The sequence below is a fragment of the Barbus barbus genome (assembly GCF_936440315.1).
Source record: "Barbus barbus genome assembly, chromosome: 48".
In the NCBI taxonomy this organism is placed as follows: domain Eukaryota; kingdom Metazoa; phylum Chordata; class Actinopteri; order Cypriniformes; family Cyprinidae; genus Barbus; species Barbus barbus.
In genome coordinates, this window is record NC_136726.1 from 5,738,520 (window position 1) to 5,756,512 (window position 17,993).

Below are 17,993 nucleotides of genomic sequence, written 5' to 3' on the forward strand. Positions count from 1 at the left end.
GCAAATCAGCATTTTAGATAGATTTCTGAAGGATCATGCGACACTGAAGACTGAAGTAATTATCTGATTTGATCACAGGAATAAATTACATTTTAAAATATATTACAATAGAAAACAGTTATTTTAAATTGTAACAATATTTCACAATGATGCTGATCTTACTGTATTTTTAACCGATAAATGAAAATCATTAGATATTTATTAAAAAAAAAACATTTCAAAAATCTTCCCAACTCCATGCTTTTGACCAGTAGGGTTCTTTTGCAGCACATAAAATACTTGGGAAGACAGCGTAACTATCCTAACTATTTCAGTTATGGCACATTGACTAAAAACAAGCTCTTATAAAGCTCTTCACATCTCTGACAGAGTCATCACTAGAATTTCAGCCTTAATCATTGACCTTGTCCTCTGGCTGAGCCCTAGAACCTCTTCAGAGATGGCAAACCCCATGAGGATACACCCACCACGGACCTAAAGTAAATTGGTTTCAACGCCTCAATCCCATCCTCATTCTGCACATGATTTAGAGGAGGAGCAGGGCTCTCTGGGGTGCCTGCAAGCCACAGAGCTTTCATACAGAACACAGTCTGACACCAGAGCCGCCCGCTCCGTCCCCCAGGAACCTCCTGGATGACCTGTGCTGCCGTTCCCTTGGTTTAGCCCATTAGCTGCAGGGTTTATGGAGCATGGAGTGAAGCAGGAGTCTGAATCATGAGGAGATGATCAGCCCCGGGGCCCAATGCCTGCTATGACCTTTGAAATAACCCCCAGTAAGGGGCCAATCAGAGCCAGAGACATCTTCCAATTCTTCAATCTTCAGTAGAAACGGGTGGGATAAAGGGATATAGGGCACCTAAGCAGAAGAAATATTTTCAGAGCAAAAAAGCAATGAAATAGAGGGGGTCATTGGTTTACTATCACTGGTTTAAGCACTCCAATCTTCACAAATCATTTCTCTAGAATGAATCAATTATTCCTAGATCTACTAGTATAGTACAACAGAAAACGTTTTATGCCCAGTGGCATGCGGGTTTGTGTATAAACAAGATTTCACTGAGTGCAAAAATAGATCCATCACTATAGCGCTTTTGTGTGAACCAGGATGGGCGAAATTCCCAACAGTTCCCCAGTAGTTCAAGAACACAGTCCTCTCTGTCAACACATTCAAGAAATACTTGCACAGTCTTGTCATTCATTTTGACCTCTGGTATGTTTAATAAAAGCCCTCACGTTATGAAATGGAAAAACGGAGGTGGTGTTGAAAATGTAGAGCCACTCTGGTCTACCTCAAAGATTCAGTTACATGAAGTGACTTCTCTGTGAAGGTTTTCATTCATTCAAATATCAGGGCTTCATCTGATTTAAAAGATTTTCCAATTGCATTATCAGTGCTATGAAAAAATACATAATTATGATGTGTCCCAATCCTCAAGATATCTACAGGTATCAGCACATCTTCAGTTCTTTTTAATACCCTTTTCCAAGATCTTTTCTTTAAAAAAAAATAATAATCCTGCATATCACTTCAAATATCTATCCACAAAAACGCTAATGAAAAAACAAAATGAACCTTTGTGTTAGGGTTACTAGTAACTGAGCTCAACAGAGTTAAATTTGTAACTGAGCTAAACTGAGATAAACTTGCACCCTCGCTGTTTTACAGTGTGGTACAGTATGTATGTTTGCTTTGTGGTAGAGTAATCTCACTATTTAAATAAGGCCTATTGAACCCCCATGACCTATGCCTTTCCCACAGCACAGCTATTAAAAATACCATTTAGGCAATTAGCAAGATCTATTGGTATATATGTAAAGCTCATTAAGAGGTGTCACCTGGCCCCATATGAGCCTTATCGACCTCACAGCAGACAGGCTCAGACATTGATTTAACACGTCATCTATGTTGGGCAAAACCATATTGACTGCCTTCTCGCCTTTACCCGCTATTGACGATGATTGACTAACTACTTTTACAGCAGTGTGCTTGAGGAACTCTGCAAAGGGAAACCTAAAAGCATAAGTTTATTTATTGGGCGGGCTGGAGCTGGAAACATCGGTCACTGCCAGAGTGAGAGATGGTGTGACAGACCACCCCACTGCCCGTAAAGTATAAGCAAGGCTGAAAGAGCTTTATTATTATAGCAATAGGTTTTAACAGTCAAGTGCTCACTGCAGAAAGCTTTGAGTGGGTGAAAAGACACTAAAGTAATTAAAATCTGGTGAGCCCTAAAATCAGCTTCCATGTCAAGCAAATACCATGTTTAAAGTCTTAACAGAATTTATGATTTGTCCACGTCAATGCACACAGCAGATACCATTAATTGGGAAAACAACCATGGACATATTGAACAAGGATATGGATAATTGGAAGATAAAAAAAAAGAGTGATTCTGATTTGTTCTGGTGATGTTTTGTGTGGAGTGTCATTAAAGGTCTGGACAAGCAACCCAAATATTTTAGGCTTAAATCCCAGATGCCCTTGAGGAAGGTGCTTCACTCTGATTTGGTCTATAATACCTGGGGAAAGCAGTTTGTCAGTATCGTTGCTCAGTTGCCATGAAAGACTCAAAAAGTGCCATTTGAAATCTCCCATCATTGCTCATGAGAACTGAGTTATGGACAGATGCATATTTGAGCCAATCACCTAAGCCGTAAATGCCATGTGACTAAACACTCCACAGTCATCATTATGTCATTGATGCTGACTGGCTCGTGGCCCCACAAGACAGCAAAACAACATATAACATTTTATAGTACCATATCCATATAGTAGGAGTGTAAATCACATGGTTCGTCACGATACGATACGGTATCGATTCTCATACCCAGCGATACAATATTTGCCGATACCTCAAGAAATTATATGATGCGATTGATTCGATTCGATACAGGAGTATATTGATCAATATTTTGATATTATATACCTATTTTAAACAACCGTCTACATTTTTATCAACTCACAAATGCAACCAAAATATATAACATGAACATTTACCTGAAATTTTCACATTCTGTACCTCAATTGGGACATTCACAACAAAAAAAATAGGCCTATACACTTTTTTTTTTATATTATTATAAAGAAAATAAACAATTGCAAAAACAATTCTGGCTGCTATGGGCTCAGTGCTAAAAATCTTTTCTACAGATAACCAAATTACAAGCAATAGCAGAAAATAAATACAATAGAACAAAGACACAAGTTCAGTAAACAGTGCTTTTCAGGTTTTTCAGCTCAGTCTAAAAGAAATGTTCAGGTACGCTACAGAAATGTAATTAATAACTGCATAGTCTTCACTGTATAAATTAAATATAGATTAATAATTTTTATGTTACATAGGTTATGTAGTCAGGAGCAGTGAGCACTTGTATTTTTCTTTGACAGCATTAGATTTATTATTAGTTTGCGTTCACTTTAAAAACGAAAGCACCGATTTAATACTCATGCACATGCGTTTTCTTTCTCAACTGTTTACGTTAAGACATATGCCCAGCTGACTGTGTTTACTAGGATATTCACCAAAACACGCATTTTGATGAAATTTTGTCTGTATTTATTCATCCATGCACAGAAAAGAGAGCCCAATTTAGTACTAGTAGACGCAGCTGTCTGTGTGCGTGCGCTTCAGATGTGTGCACGGAAAACTTCTCACACAATGCTCGACTGTTCTGCTAACGATCCTGAGCCTCTTTTATGCTCGCCTTGTGCCTTTGGGCAGCCCTTATATCATGTCCTGATACGTGAGTTTGAACGAAAATGCATAGACGGACATTATGTGAAAATGTGGACAGTGCCAAAATAAAGGTGCCTATTTATACTACAGATATCGATATTTTACGGCTGGCATCGATGCATCGTATCAGTGTTAATTTTGGCAGGCATTTTTGATTTAGTCTTAGTCTTTATCTTGAGACGAAAATGCTTAATAGTCACAATTTAGTCATTTGAGTCTTTCATAGTTTCAGTCTACTTTTAGTCGACAAAAAGTCATTGCATTTTTGTAAACTTTTAGTCAAACTGCAGTTAACAACATTTATTTTGGTAGCTATTTTATATGTAGTATTCAAACAAAAATAGTCATCAATTCTTCTCTCTTTAGACCAAATCAATTAAGCTTAGTTATGAGAAAATTGAGAAAAGGATTGAATTTGGAAAAACTGGAATAAATTTAAATGTTTTGGTAGAGATACAAATTAAACAAATTTTCTCAGATACAGAAGGTTTACTTAACAATTATACAATTATTTAACATCTTTTGTTGGTTAACATTGATGACAGATAATTAGGAATGCTGTCCATTTAAGACGGAAGGTATGCATGTAATGCTTACATTCAGTTTTCACCCACTGGTTTACGCTCACTAAAGCCATAACCGACTCTATTTACGTGAGATACTCTGACTCTACACGATAGACATGTGGACTGCTGTGTGTGTATTTGAGCACTGAGAACTGATCGCGCGCTGTATGAGAACTGAAGAAGTGGAGCATGCACGAGAGAGAGCACTTCTATCAGCACGATTCCGCCTATTCCGCCTTCACTAACTTTAAGTTAATAGACAACAAATTGTGACTCCCGGGAAAAACTGGATGTCAGGTCGACCCCTATCCCTAACCCTTCAGATGCTGAGGCCATTGTTTCAGATCCCTAGTTCACGTTTTGGTAGCCTATCCATCCACTGCGGCTGCCATACTGAGACTAGATATGCAAACGCCCCTTATCCAATGACAGAGGCTCACATTTTGAAAGACAAGACAATTAACTTAGCCTATAGGATGTATTTTGAATGTCCGGCAGTCCTGAAATAACATTCTAGTCCCGTCCCGTCTCGTCTTCTTAACGAAGACACATCATAAGTTTCGTCATACTTTTTATCATCATATATTAGTTTTAGCTCGTCAAAGTCTCGTCTTAGTCACAGAAAAAAGGTTTGTTGATGAATATTTTTCGTCGTCATCTTCGTCAACGAAATTAACTCGGCATTGTATCGTCAGATATGGTATCGATGTATCGATCCATATTGATGAATCGTTACACCCCCTACTATATAGTGATTAAATCTAGATCACTCAAGGACAAAGACGCTTTATAACTCTTATAACAAATAATCACTCTTGAAAAGATTAGAGTCCATGTAATCCTGACCTGCCTTGTATCTATAACTTCTATATTTTAAGTGTCTAAATATTTTAGTATAACTGTGAAGAATGCTAACATGGTTGTAGGTTAAGTCCCAAGTATTAGTTAACCCAGAATCTGAAAGTTTACACCAGGGGTGCTCAATCCTTCTCCTGGAGGACCAACTCCCTACAAACTTTAATTAAACATGCCTGAACCAGGAAACCAAGGTATTTATAAGTGCTAGAAACTTCCAGGCAGGTGTGTTGGAGCAGGTTGTAGCTAAACTGCAGGATAGATTCAGGATTGGGCACCCGTGGTTTAGTCCATCACCACTGTGCCGTATCCAGGTTATTCAGGGAACCCAAGTTGCTCAAGGAGTAGTACTCCATCAATTAGTGTACCATACACTTTGGATGATAATTAGAAATGAGTCTTTGAAGAATGTTTCTTCCTTTAATCGCTGCCTTGAGATAAATATACGTCCACATTGAATGCCTACACCTTGCCTTAAGGACAAATCATTACCTCACATTTCTTAGTGGCTTCTCGGTCTCTCTCTGGGCCTGTCACTTCATGCGTTTTCTCTGATTGGATAGCTGTCCAGGTGCAAATGCCTTCTGAAATGCTTTTGCGATGGATTTAAATCCAATTGCACAAACCACATCAGAAGGTGGGTCTGTTATAGGCTATATGACATGTCATAGCCAGATAAAACAGAGCTAATGCTACATGCATCACCGCGGATATGTAGCCGAGTATCTCTTTAGCTAGTCCCGCATAGACTGACCTTCAGACTGACGGCAGAAGGTATGGGAACCTTGGCCGCTTTGAATGGCCAAGGACCACCCAAGTGGTCACATGACTGACAGGTAATGCAACCAATCAGGTTTCGCTTTGTGCTATGTCATGTTTAGGGGCGTGGAAATGTCACCACAATAACAGACCGGTGTGTAAAACTCTTGGATGTTTTTCAAAGAGTCAATGCCGCGAACTTTGCATATTTCATATACTTTTGAAAATCCAGCATTTTTTTTTTATCCTGATAAGCGGTCACTGTCACAGTTGTAAACACAACAGCTTGTTCTTCGATGAGGGGGTTTGGTGCCAAGGCATAATTGTTTCCAGGTGGAACTTTAAAAAACACAACACACACGTCTCCCAGAAATCCGGTATATTTCAACCAATCAGACAATGACTTCAAAACTCCTGAAGTGTTTCCAAATTTGTTTACCATATGCATCAGACATTCAGTCAACGGTCTGTGGGCATAACATCTGAGGCTGAGACTACTTTTTAGCAAGCCAACGCACAAACTTCCGCAAATGAAACTGAAGTCACAGATGCTCAACACACAATCATCTTCATTAAAAGTAGTGAGACTAACTTAACGTTCAAGTGCTGATGCTGCACTCTCTCCTGTTGCAGTCTTTGATCTTGAAATTAGCTGATGATGAATAAAATACAGTGCATATCCATTGCTTTCGCTGATGTGAACTCCGTGAACTCTGATGTGAACTATTTTGCATATAGCACAGGAATTCAAGATTGGAATTATATTAATTTTGCTAAGACACAAGTGTAAATGGAACCCCCCCCCCCCCCCCCCCCCCTCTTCCACAAAGTCTGGTAGCGGTAGACATTTAAACAATCAATTGCAGTTAGCGCCTAAGTGGGCCCATTACTATTTCTAGGGCCAAGAAATGGCATCATCACGTCTTTTTGCCTGGAGACATCAAACCTCTTGCAAATGTCAAGAGTTCTGTTGTTCTGTTGGGGTTTATAAGGTATATCCAGTGCTCAACAAGGTGGAAAAACTCTTCAGAATATCTGATGTCGGTTCCTCTGCCTTAAAGCTGTGAATGCTGAGCTCAGGTGCAAGGTCTCACCTTAAGGAAGTCCTGAGAGTCATTAATATGGATGACACCCACAACACTCTGACCTCCAGTTCCGCACCATACAGTGCTGCCACATCAACCCTTGGAGTAACATTCATAGGTAACATGAAGGTGAAAAGAGTAACTGATTTTAATGAACAGTTCATCCAAAATGGAATAGATTTGCATTATTTACTAACCCTCATCCTTCCAAACTAGCATGACCTTCTTTCATCAGTGAAACCCAAGAGGAGAAACCTTGAAGAATGCTTGCTGTTCTGTTCCTTACGATGGAAACATACAGTGGGCTGTCCAAATTCAGTCCTGGAGGGCCACTGTCCTGCAGAGTTTAGCTCCAATTAGCTTCAACATACCTGCCTGGAAGTTTCTAGTATTCCTAGTAAGACCTTGATTAGCTGGTCAGTGATCCTCCAGGAACAGGATTAGACACCCTTGTCATGAGTTGTCAACCTCCAAAGAGGAAAGGAAATCTCTTCATCACATAATGCTAATATGCAGCTTCAGAAGACCCATAATATAGCACAGATAGTTATATACACTACATTCATGACGCCTCTAAGGAACTTATTTTAATTTTTTGAAGGTTGACAGGCTTTGGTCACTGTAAAACTATTCAAAATTGGTCCCTTTTTGTCACACTGAGGAAATGAAGTCATATGGGAAGAACATTAGGGTGGGATACTGAGATAATTTTCATTTTTGGGTGAACTATTGCTTTAAATATGTGTTATAACAGATTTGTGAGCTATTCAGAGTACTCCAAAGTTATAGGAGACTTTGTGATCTGACCGATTGTGAAAATGTGATGAGTATAGGCATTTTAAGCTATTAATTAGCTCTCAGGCTAGCCTGTAAAGCACTACATCCTTAAATTACTATAAATAGTTCAGTTTCCCTCTAATTCAGTCTCAAGTGTGCTCTGGAATGGAGTCCACATGTCTCTGATATTTTACACTTATCTGTCACTTTAGCTATCACAGACTTTCTTATGCCCTGTCAGCGCACAACTAGTATGGCCTGAAGAATTTTACTGGTTTATATGCATGTGGGTAGGTAGTGTACGTACAGAAGCTGGGCTCTTCAACACATATGAGAACAAAGAAATTATAAATGGATTGTCTAATATTATATGAGAGAGATGCATAAAATGTAAAAAAAAAAAAAAAAAAACATCCAACAGGGTCCAGTACATCCATGAGGCTCATGTCAAATGCGCGCACACACACACACAAACACTGTTCTCCCGCCCAGTCTATGTTATTGGTGTAAGGCTGAAAATGATCCCACAGGAGAGTACTGAGTATTCAGTGTTACCATGGAGACCAGTATCTGACAATACAATGCTATATAGCCCGCAGTGCTTTGCTAAAAGACCTTTAACCACTTCTAATTGTAATGAATTATAATCACAATGCAGGATTATTTAAAAAATAGGTGATTAAAAATGGTAATGACAATCTTAAATATAATTGTTCTCTAGTAAATTAATTGGTCCCACTTTATATTAGGTGGCCTTAACTACTATGTACTTACATAAAAAAATAAGTACAATGTACTTATTGTGGTCATATTGTATTGCAAAACAGATTTGCTGCTATTGAGGTGGGATACGGGTAAGGTTAGGGACAGGTTTGGTGGTATGGGTAGGTTTAAGGGTGGGTTACGGTGTAAGGGATTGGTCAACAGTGTAAATATAAATGTAATTACAGAAATTAATTACAGATGTAATTACATATAGGTATTTTTAAAAATATAAGTACAATGTAAAAACACGCATGTACACAATAAGTGCATTGTACCAAATGATTAATTGAAATGTAAGTACATAGTAGTTAAGGCCACCTAATATAAAGTGTGACCAATTAATTTAATATAACAAAATCAAAAATCACACTATGCTTCAATTTAACAAATATTAACCTAAAAGTGCAATAGGGCTAAATGTTTGCAAATATTTTACAGTATATTTTAAGTGCAATTACTGTATTGACTATTACACATTCACTACGTATGCTATTTTAATAGTGGAATAAAATGTGCCAATAATATTATTCAATTATACAATATTAAATGGTTATGTTAATCATACCATATATTTGTTTTGAATATTTTTAGAAGAAACTTAAAACAATGTTAGATATACAATAAACATGGTACTACATTTACTAAAAAAAATTATCTCATAAAAGCAGATGAAATCTGTACACCTATTTTCACTTGCAAATTATTTATAATAAATGAACTGTCAAGTACTGCAGATTAATAGTCAATAGCTTGAAGGTGACGACTGTATGCAGATGATTGTGTGGGTATTAACTAATGAATTGTTTCTAAACAATGTCTTTGCAAATAATTCTACATCGTTCCTGAACTTCTGACTGAAAGAAAACTGCTTAGGGACAAACTTTCCTTGTAGAGCCTGTGTGTGACATTGAGATTATGAAGCAGAACTAAACAGCAGTAATGTATTCACAGCACAGCACAGGAAATGATAGATTTATCTCCACACACATAAATCACTCCACCAGCACAGTATCTGTTACAGACTCTCTGTTTGTCCACATCATCTTCTGCAATCTCCATTCCATTATAACTTGATAAATCCTTCCCTCGCAGCTTTAAAGCCATAGAATTAAAAATCCCATGCTATGGTTTGACGACTGCAATTTGTTGACATATTTCCTATCTTAACAAGGTTCATAAATCTGCTTAAAGTTAATTCTGTCAGTTTGTACACTTCAAAGCTAGCAGATATGGACTATAAGTGAAAAACTCTGTTTTTGTGCAAGATCCTGCAGTAAAAAATATTTATACCAGTGCTTAATAATAAGTAAGGTTGTTCGCTTGTATCCACATATGGCAGTGCAACAGATTTTATTTGACGCTGAGGTTTTATTGGTCCTGTGAGTGATGCGGAGAGCATTTGGACTAGGTTGTGTGTGACACTGATAGTACGCAGTGTGCTGTGCTTGAGATGAAAGGTGCTAAAAGCCAGGCCCCTCTGTGCCGTGGGTGGGACGGAAATGCAGTGAAGGCTCTTTTGAGAAACATCTTGGGCGAGTGCAAAGGCCATCAATCATTTAAGCCGGTATGAACTGTATCTTATTCCCGACTGTATATCCTCATCTTCCAGAGGCTGAATTGACCTGATATGTCCTCAGTAAGTGAAATAAAGTCAACTTTTAGGAATGGATCTACGGCCAAAAAGAGCTTCTAGCAAAAAGTTTTCTCAGACAGAAACAGTTTGACATCATGGTTATGTTTGTGCCAACATTAAGGCTGAAATATCACTTTGCGATTGCTTCTTTAAACATACTGCAGATTCACTCAGAATCTAGTTATCTTTACATTCACACTGCATCTGAATGTGAAAGTGCATTAAAATCCATTTCCAGCCTCTAATCTGCTATTATTTATAAGAGTGAGGAGCTGATTAAAGCAAAACAGAATAAGAAAAACAACAAAAATTATAATTAAAACAAAAACAAAGTTTGTTTAAAAATCTAATATTAATAAAAAAACGAAAATGTTATATTAATATAAATATATAATTAATATTCATATATAAATTGATATTAAATGTAATTAGTTGAACTTCAAAGTGTGTTTTTTAACTCAAGCATGACTTAACATTTTCGTAATATATCTTAATATCTCTTTATATGTAATTTATTAATTACTTTTATGGAAGCTTATTTTACAGTCCTGTTTCTCATGTACATACTATGTACTTATTAAAGTAATTACTATAACTAAGTAATAACTAGGTACTAACGCTGAACCTACCCCTAAACCTAACCCTAGCCCAAGTAGTTACCTTATCTTACCAGAACTCTCTTAAGTACACTGTGAGTACATGTAAGTACACGTACTGTAAAATAAAGTGCAACCACTTTTATTGTATTTGAAATATGGAACTTATGATAAAATATATATTTTAATGTAATTTCTGATGAGACTTGTGTATTTAAATGTATTTGTAATTACACATTTGTAATGATAAAGTTGCAATGTACAATCACATGTACAATTTATACATTAATTAACTTTAAATTGACATACATTTTTAAAACTATAACCAAGTACTTTATATGTGCTTTAGTCTTTTAGTCAGCACAGCAAAACAATAAAACATACAAAAAAATAATAAAGTGTACTTTACAGCGGAACAAAACAATGATTCAATGATTCTTTAAAGCTAAGAACAGTTATGAAGCTGTCAATGAAAGTTTTTAAAAATATACTTTTAAGATTTAAAGTGCACATTCAGTAAAATTGAGTGCATATCTTTGTAAGCCATGTATTTTGTTTTCTTTAAAAATTTGTAATTTCAAAACAAACAAACAAATATCTTACTGCATTTTCCTCCTCCTGGCTGTTGCTGGCGTCTTCGCTTCTGCGGTACTTGTCTGATGAACGTGAGTCTCTCTTCCGGCTGGTATCAGTTCCCTCCATCGGCCTCTTGCCATCTGTAAATGAGACAATAACCGCACACATTCACTTTATATTTCATCAGCAGTATTATTGGTTCTCTATCATTACCATTTATATTGCATACAGCATGCAGAAATGATGAGCAACCATTATAGCGACTCTTCTTAGCAGTTTAAATCATTATCAGAGAGAGACAGCAACAGAACACATGGAAATGGCTACAGCTGGGGTGTAACATTAACACTTGCCAAGTGCCAAATGCAAATAAAATTGCCTTTGGCAAAAAAAAAAAAAAACACCTGGACGCCAGCAGCTGTGTAGGCAAGTATTATGAAAAATGCCTGAAGAAGGTCTTTGACCAAAATGTTGTTTATCAAAAAATATTTGCAAGCTACAACACTAGGATTACTTATTATATTATTTTCACTACTACCTTCCAGTTAGCTGATGGCCTTACAGAGCTAAACTCTGACTACAAGCACAAGGTCTGGTCCACATCACTGCTTATTCAGGCCGAGAACTGCCCAATTAGACAGGAAGAGACTGACTGTCATATGCACATTTCTTCACTGATTTGAAAAGCTAAAACCAGTAAGCCTAACTTTTAAAGTCATACATACAGAGCTGGTTCTGTAATGCAAATGTGAAAATTTATAAGTTTACAAATCATGCACTATGCTAAAAGTGATTTGTGGACAGTACATGGTATTGTGCAAGGAATCACACAAAAAAGAAATCTTTATTAACTGATAAACTACCCCTGTAAACACTTTTGAAAAGCCATTCGGCCAATCAAATGTCAGGACCAGAACTAACTGTTGCAAAAAATGTATTAATGCAAGAAAAAATAAAAAAGTTTGCCCAGCATTTTTACCATCATTTGTCAATTGTCACAGTAAGTTAATTTAGGCTGGCTACAGCCCAGAAACCAGTGCCACTTGGTCAGTGACATACTTTGGATGGATTATGGGATTGTCCTCCATTGACTGCCATTAGGAAATGAGGATCACTCAGGTGGCATGGCGAAAAGCTTGAAGGATATACTTGGAGGTGCGCTAACATCGACAGATGGATAAAAGATATTTTCAGCAGTCAGACGAGGAGAGGGACTACAAGGTAAATATGGCACAAAATCCGCCTTGGCAGAAGCTCCTTATAAAAGGAAACTGTGTGTCAAGAGAATAAAATATCATTGCATGAGTGTTATTGCCTCTGGGGTGATTATGACTTTACCTCTTTACAAACACAGTCACACATACAAGGAACTAAAACAGTTTAAGAAATGAAGTTGTACTGTAACCAGAGGGAAAAAAGCTATAAAATATAATGAATGCTTCTCCTATAATAAAAGATTCTCTTGAAATGTACTGACTATAGAGGAAAAGCAGTTTGTGGTCACTGCATGGAGGTCTAGGAGATATTAAGTATGCACTTGCATGTGCATAGTGTGAGTGTGAGTGTGAGTGTGTGTGTGTGTGTGTGTGTGTGTGTGTGTCATCAATTTTTATAAATCAATAAATCAATTTTTATGTAATTTAGCTTTTATTGTCGCTATTTCACTTCCTTTTATGTAAAGCACTTTGAATTACCACTGTGTATGAAATGTGCATATAAATATACTTGCCTTGCCTTAAAGGTGAAAGTCATTTTATAGTCATGTTTCGATCTCCAATATGACAGTACACTTAAACTTTATACTGACAACTAGTGGTGTGGATGCAACATCAAACAAAAACAGATGTTTTCGGTTAAGAGTCTTAAGTACAAGAATAATTGCAATTGTCAGTCAAGATTCATTCGTTGCAAAGATTGAGTTTGTGGAAACACATTTAATGCCAGTTATGCAAACAGTATTTGTCTGGTCATGTGATTTCAACATGAGTGGGACCCCCTTTGCACAGAATAAAGTGGCTTTTTCTGGGCGAACGATATGACTGAAGTCATCATCTCATTTGAGTTTACTGTACATCTGTCAAAAACACAATCCCTTTAGATGTAACGTATTTAGTGTCAAAGCATGACTTTAGGACAATGAGTGTAAGCTACTACACTATTCAGAGTGAGGGATCAAATGTCAAAAAGATAAAATAACAAAAGCAAAGCTATCGCAGGTATACAAACTGCAATCTTGAGTTCCCAGGAAACTGTCAGGGCCACGTCAGAAATTCATTTAGTGGATTAAAAACATGAGGATGAGCTCCAGTCACAGCATGAGTATCCGTATCCCACAAGGTCTTTGTTGTTGCAGTACCTTGACCAAAATAAGGTACATTTTAATAGTGGCTTCATCACTTCATTACCGAACCCTCTTATTTGAACATCCTTGAATTTGTGAATTTCACAGGGATCGCCACCAAAAAAATAAAAATTAACTTCACCGCTGACAAAAATTAAGTGGTTATAAATGAATTCCAAATGGAGAACCTTCAGTAAATGTCATACTCTCAATTAAGGTGTATTAGCATCAGGGAAACAGAATGTGGCAGAAATGACATTTTAACATAAATAAAATCAACAGAGACAGGTGCTGTGCTCCCAAGGCACTGCCTTTTATGCAAATGTTCACACTTAAATATTCATGAGCTGCAAAGCAAAACTTTATGGAATATGCTGCACTGTATGCAGTTTGGATTGTATATATATGGATACAGTATGTTTTACTTTTTCACCCACTTTAAGTCCATGAGGTTTGGTTTTCTGCCCAGTGAGTCCAGAATTTTTATATCCGCTATGAATTTCAATACATTACTACAAAATACTAAATTGCTGCAATTAAATCAATTTTGTATCGATGTGGTCATTAAATTTAGACATTTGAGTGACTTAAAAGATTCAATCCATCACAATTATGCCACACTTAAAGTGCCCTGTAAGTTGCTCTATATAAAAGCATCTGCTAAATGACTATCCTTACTGAACCTAAATTGGGTGCTTTCAGAACATTGTTATTTGTGCAAAGACATAGTAAAAAAAAGCACTGGTCTGTATTTTCAATGCGCTCAAACTGGTCTTCACATTATCAAATGCATGAACTGAACTGACAAACTGCCAGCAGATGTTGTTCTATGAAAAAAAATAAAAATAGTAGTGGTCAGTTTTCTAAGCAAAATTTGCACATGATATGGTTTCTGTAGCTAGCAACACCAAAATCAAGAATTTGATTCCCAGAGAACATGCTAAATTATATGTACCCCTTAAAAGCACTGCAAGTCGCTTTAGATGGCAGTGCCTTGCTTAAATGTAAACATCATGCAGGAAACTGATGGCTTGTGTTGCCTTCATAAATATAAGCTTCTCCCAGCGGAGAAGAAATAACCACAGCTTGATGTGTGGTTTATTTAACAGTATAGAGCTTTGTGAGGTGCACTGGTATTTATGAGTGGGAGCATGGTGTGTTCAGATGTTTCAGAAAAAGAAAAATGGCTTTCTGACCTGGTTTCTCAGCTAGTTCAGTTGTTTATGGGCTTGATTAAATTTATTTAAATTAACAATAACGTGCAAAACTATTTTAGAAGCACACTGTGAAATGCAAGGATTAGCATCTGGGAAATTCACATCCTAACAATGCAATAAATTTGGCGTTATAAACATCTGCCCTTTAAGCCAGTCTTTGTAAACTCAATTCCAATAGCATTAAGTCCATAATAAAAGAAAAAAGCTTTATTAGAATCCAAGCATTTTAAAAGTCTTCAAAGATGTGTTTAACAAATCACATACTGTAACAGGTCTCATAGACAGGCAGATGAGCCCGGAGAGCTACTTTTGCAAGCAATTCTTTAGGTAATCTGGCAATTCTAGCACTTGGCCAGCTTTATTGCTTGAATGGAGGTGTGGAATGAAAGGAGGAGGGAACCGTAAACAGAGAATTCCTCTACCGAATACTGTGAGGATTGAAAGAGGCTTCTGGATTATCCGAGATGGTGCCAATGTGTGAAGTAGTAAGAGCGGCGTGCATATCCCATTTGGCCACAAACAGAGAGAAGGAAAGTAGGTTTTATGAAAATCAAATGCTTACAGCATAATATAGATGCTGCTTGGACCCTTAAATATCTTATTCAGATTCCCAACAGACATGCTATTTAACAATGAGCTATGTCTATTTTATCGTCACTGTACTAAACATGTTAACACAGTGTTTAGTAGGAGATAAAAAGGCAGTAAACAAATGAAAGTGGCGTTACTATCACAGCAGACTCTAAGCATCAGGATTGGGACATGTTTTAATTGCCACATCAGTGGAGATATGAGCTCTAATTAGACCATTAACTTTACAGTGAATTGTGATGGTGGAATACGACTGAAGAGGTCGGAGAAGTAAAGCTGAGAAATTAAATTTCAAGTTGTTTCTGAAGTGATTTCTTATTATACAGTGCAGTGGTTTCCAATAGCCATGTTTTTCATACCCATAGCCTAGCTGTAGCACATACGCTAGCTAACAGGTTGGCGCACCAGGGAGGTTTATAATACCTTAAAGTTAAAGGGGAAAAAAATGGAAAGGACGTGACGTGTGGACAAGTCCCATACTTGGAATTTGTGCTCTGCATTTAACCCACACAAGTGCACACACACAGCAGTGAGAGGTGAACAAACACACACACACTGTGAACACACACCCGGAGGGCAGCAATGCTGCGGCACCCGGGGAGCAGTTGGGGGTTCGGTGCCTTACTCAAGGGTCTCACCTCAGAGTCGTGGTATTGAGGGTGGAGAGAGCGCTGGACATTCACTCCCCCCACCAACAATCCCTGCTGGACCTGAGAGTCGAACCCGCAACCTTCAAGTTACAAGTCCGGCTCTCTAACCATTAGGCCACGACTGCCCCCATTGCCCCCTGATATATCCAGTAGCATTCCCACCATGAATTTTGATTTGTAATGTTAAAAGTAATCTTAATTTAGCCTAGTAGCGCACATTGCTAGTCTTGATGTGAACAATTAATCCATGCAAGTTAATCCACTGAAAAAGTACTTTGGTTTGGAAATCTTTAATCACAATCTGAACATTTACTTCTTCTCTGGTATAGCATTCCTTCTCTGGTGACGTCAGTTTGATGGCTTGGGCAGAATATCCACTCTCCTTCAACCGTTGGTTTGCTATGAGCGAGCGATGGGGAGGAGGTGTGCTAAAATAAAACCCCGCCCTCTGTTTAATATTTCAGTTGGAAATACTTTACAATACTGTATTAAAGTCAGCTACAACTTCTGGTTAATGTAGACTTTAACTTAGTGTAATAGCTTAGCATAGTGTTAACCAGATAAGCTCTTGGCTAGTTAAAACAAGATAGCATGACAATTATCTACTATGACTTAGATCTTAAATCTTCCATATCTCTGGAGTTACAGTGAGTTGTTTGAACTAGTCAGCCGAGCTGTAAATGTCATGTGATTAATCACTATAGATCCATGAGATCTCACAACGCTGATTGGCTGATGGTAAAACAAGAACATGCCCAAACCATTTAGGGATGGGATATGGGATATTGCAAGTGATTGCACAGAATGAATAACTGACTATTTATAATTCTAAACATCATTTTCATTAGTTATGATTTCATATTAGGCGGTACCTTGTGAACCAAGTTGCAAAAGCAACTGCACATGGTAGTTTTCAGTCTGGAACAGCACTCAATGTTCTGTTTGGAGAGGATGTAGCCTACACCCAGGACACGATCTTGTGTTCAAAAACAGAGCAACTGAAAGAACGTAATGGAACAGAACACAGGGGATACATAGTTAGTTGAACTACATTTATTTTTAACTTGACAAGCCATCTTAAAAACTCATCTGACGTATGTGTGCTTTGACCAACCCTTAAAAATAGCACAGGCGGAACTCTCTCCATCAAACATTTCCTCCAGAGAAAGAGAGGTAGTACTCGGTGGTAGTGCATCTCTTTGCCAAGTCCACCGCCCCATCCCACTGCTTCTATTTGCAGGAGCAGATTCTGATAATGCAGCGCAGCAGGCCAGAAGAGTGAGCTCCTAAAATCTCCTTAATTTCCTGTAATCTGGGTCATAGGCAATGGGCCAGGAGTCCCACATCCCCCAGGGCAGTACACATACCTCGCTACACACACTCGCACATCTTAACAGGCTGCAACGCACACCCACATAACACATGCTTGACTGTGCCCATTCACATCTCGGCAGCACTCTGAGACGCAGTAAAGAGGGTCAGTTTGCTGGAGAGCAGATATGTTACTCTCAGCATGCAGTTTCGCCATGGCTCTTTGGATAGAGTGGATTAAATTAATTGAATATAAGCAGATCAAGCCAGTAAGCTTGATTAAATAACGATTAGTAGCTTGAAAACACTTTCGCTGCTGATGGTGGAATGGAAAAGCGAATGGGTTGCTTTCAGAGACAAGCAGAGCAGACGGCCGATTTGTGGGTTTATTCTGTTTGTTTGGTCTTGTCGGTGATACAATTAAGGCTGATATGCTCTATGGGGTGAAGGAGAACAAGGACTCTGCACTACTCTTGTCCCCTCAAGTCTTGCCTCGGCATCTTTTCTCGTCTCCTCTCCTCATTCCCCTTCCTT

At 37.8% G+C, this 17,993-nt stretch overlaps 1 protein-coding gene across 1 annotated transcript in view; it reads right to left on the reverse strand.

The window, feature by feature from the left end:
* The window catches only part of LOC306866904 (N-acetyl-beta-glucosaminyl-glycoprotein 4-beta-N-acetylgalactosaminyltransferase 1-like), a gene marked incomplete at its 5' end in the record, with an annotated part of 174,833 nt that overhangs the window by 115,652 nt on the left and 41,188 nt on the right, over positions 1 to 17,993 (reverse strand). Inside the window, one exon of the mRNA XM_079412335.1 lies at positions 11,377 to 11,489. Coding sequence (XP_079268461.1) covers positions 11,377 to 11,489 — 113 coding nt within the window. The remainder of the gene's footprint in view (positions 1 to 11,376; positions 11,490 to 17,993) is intronic.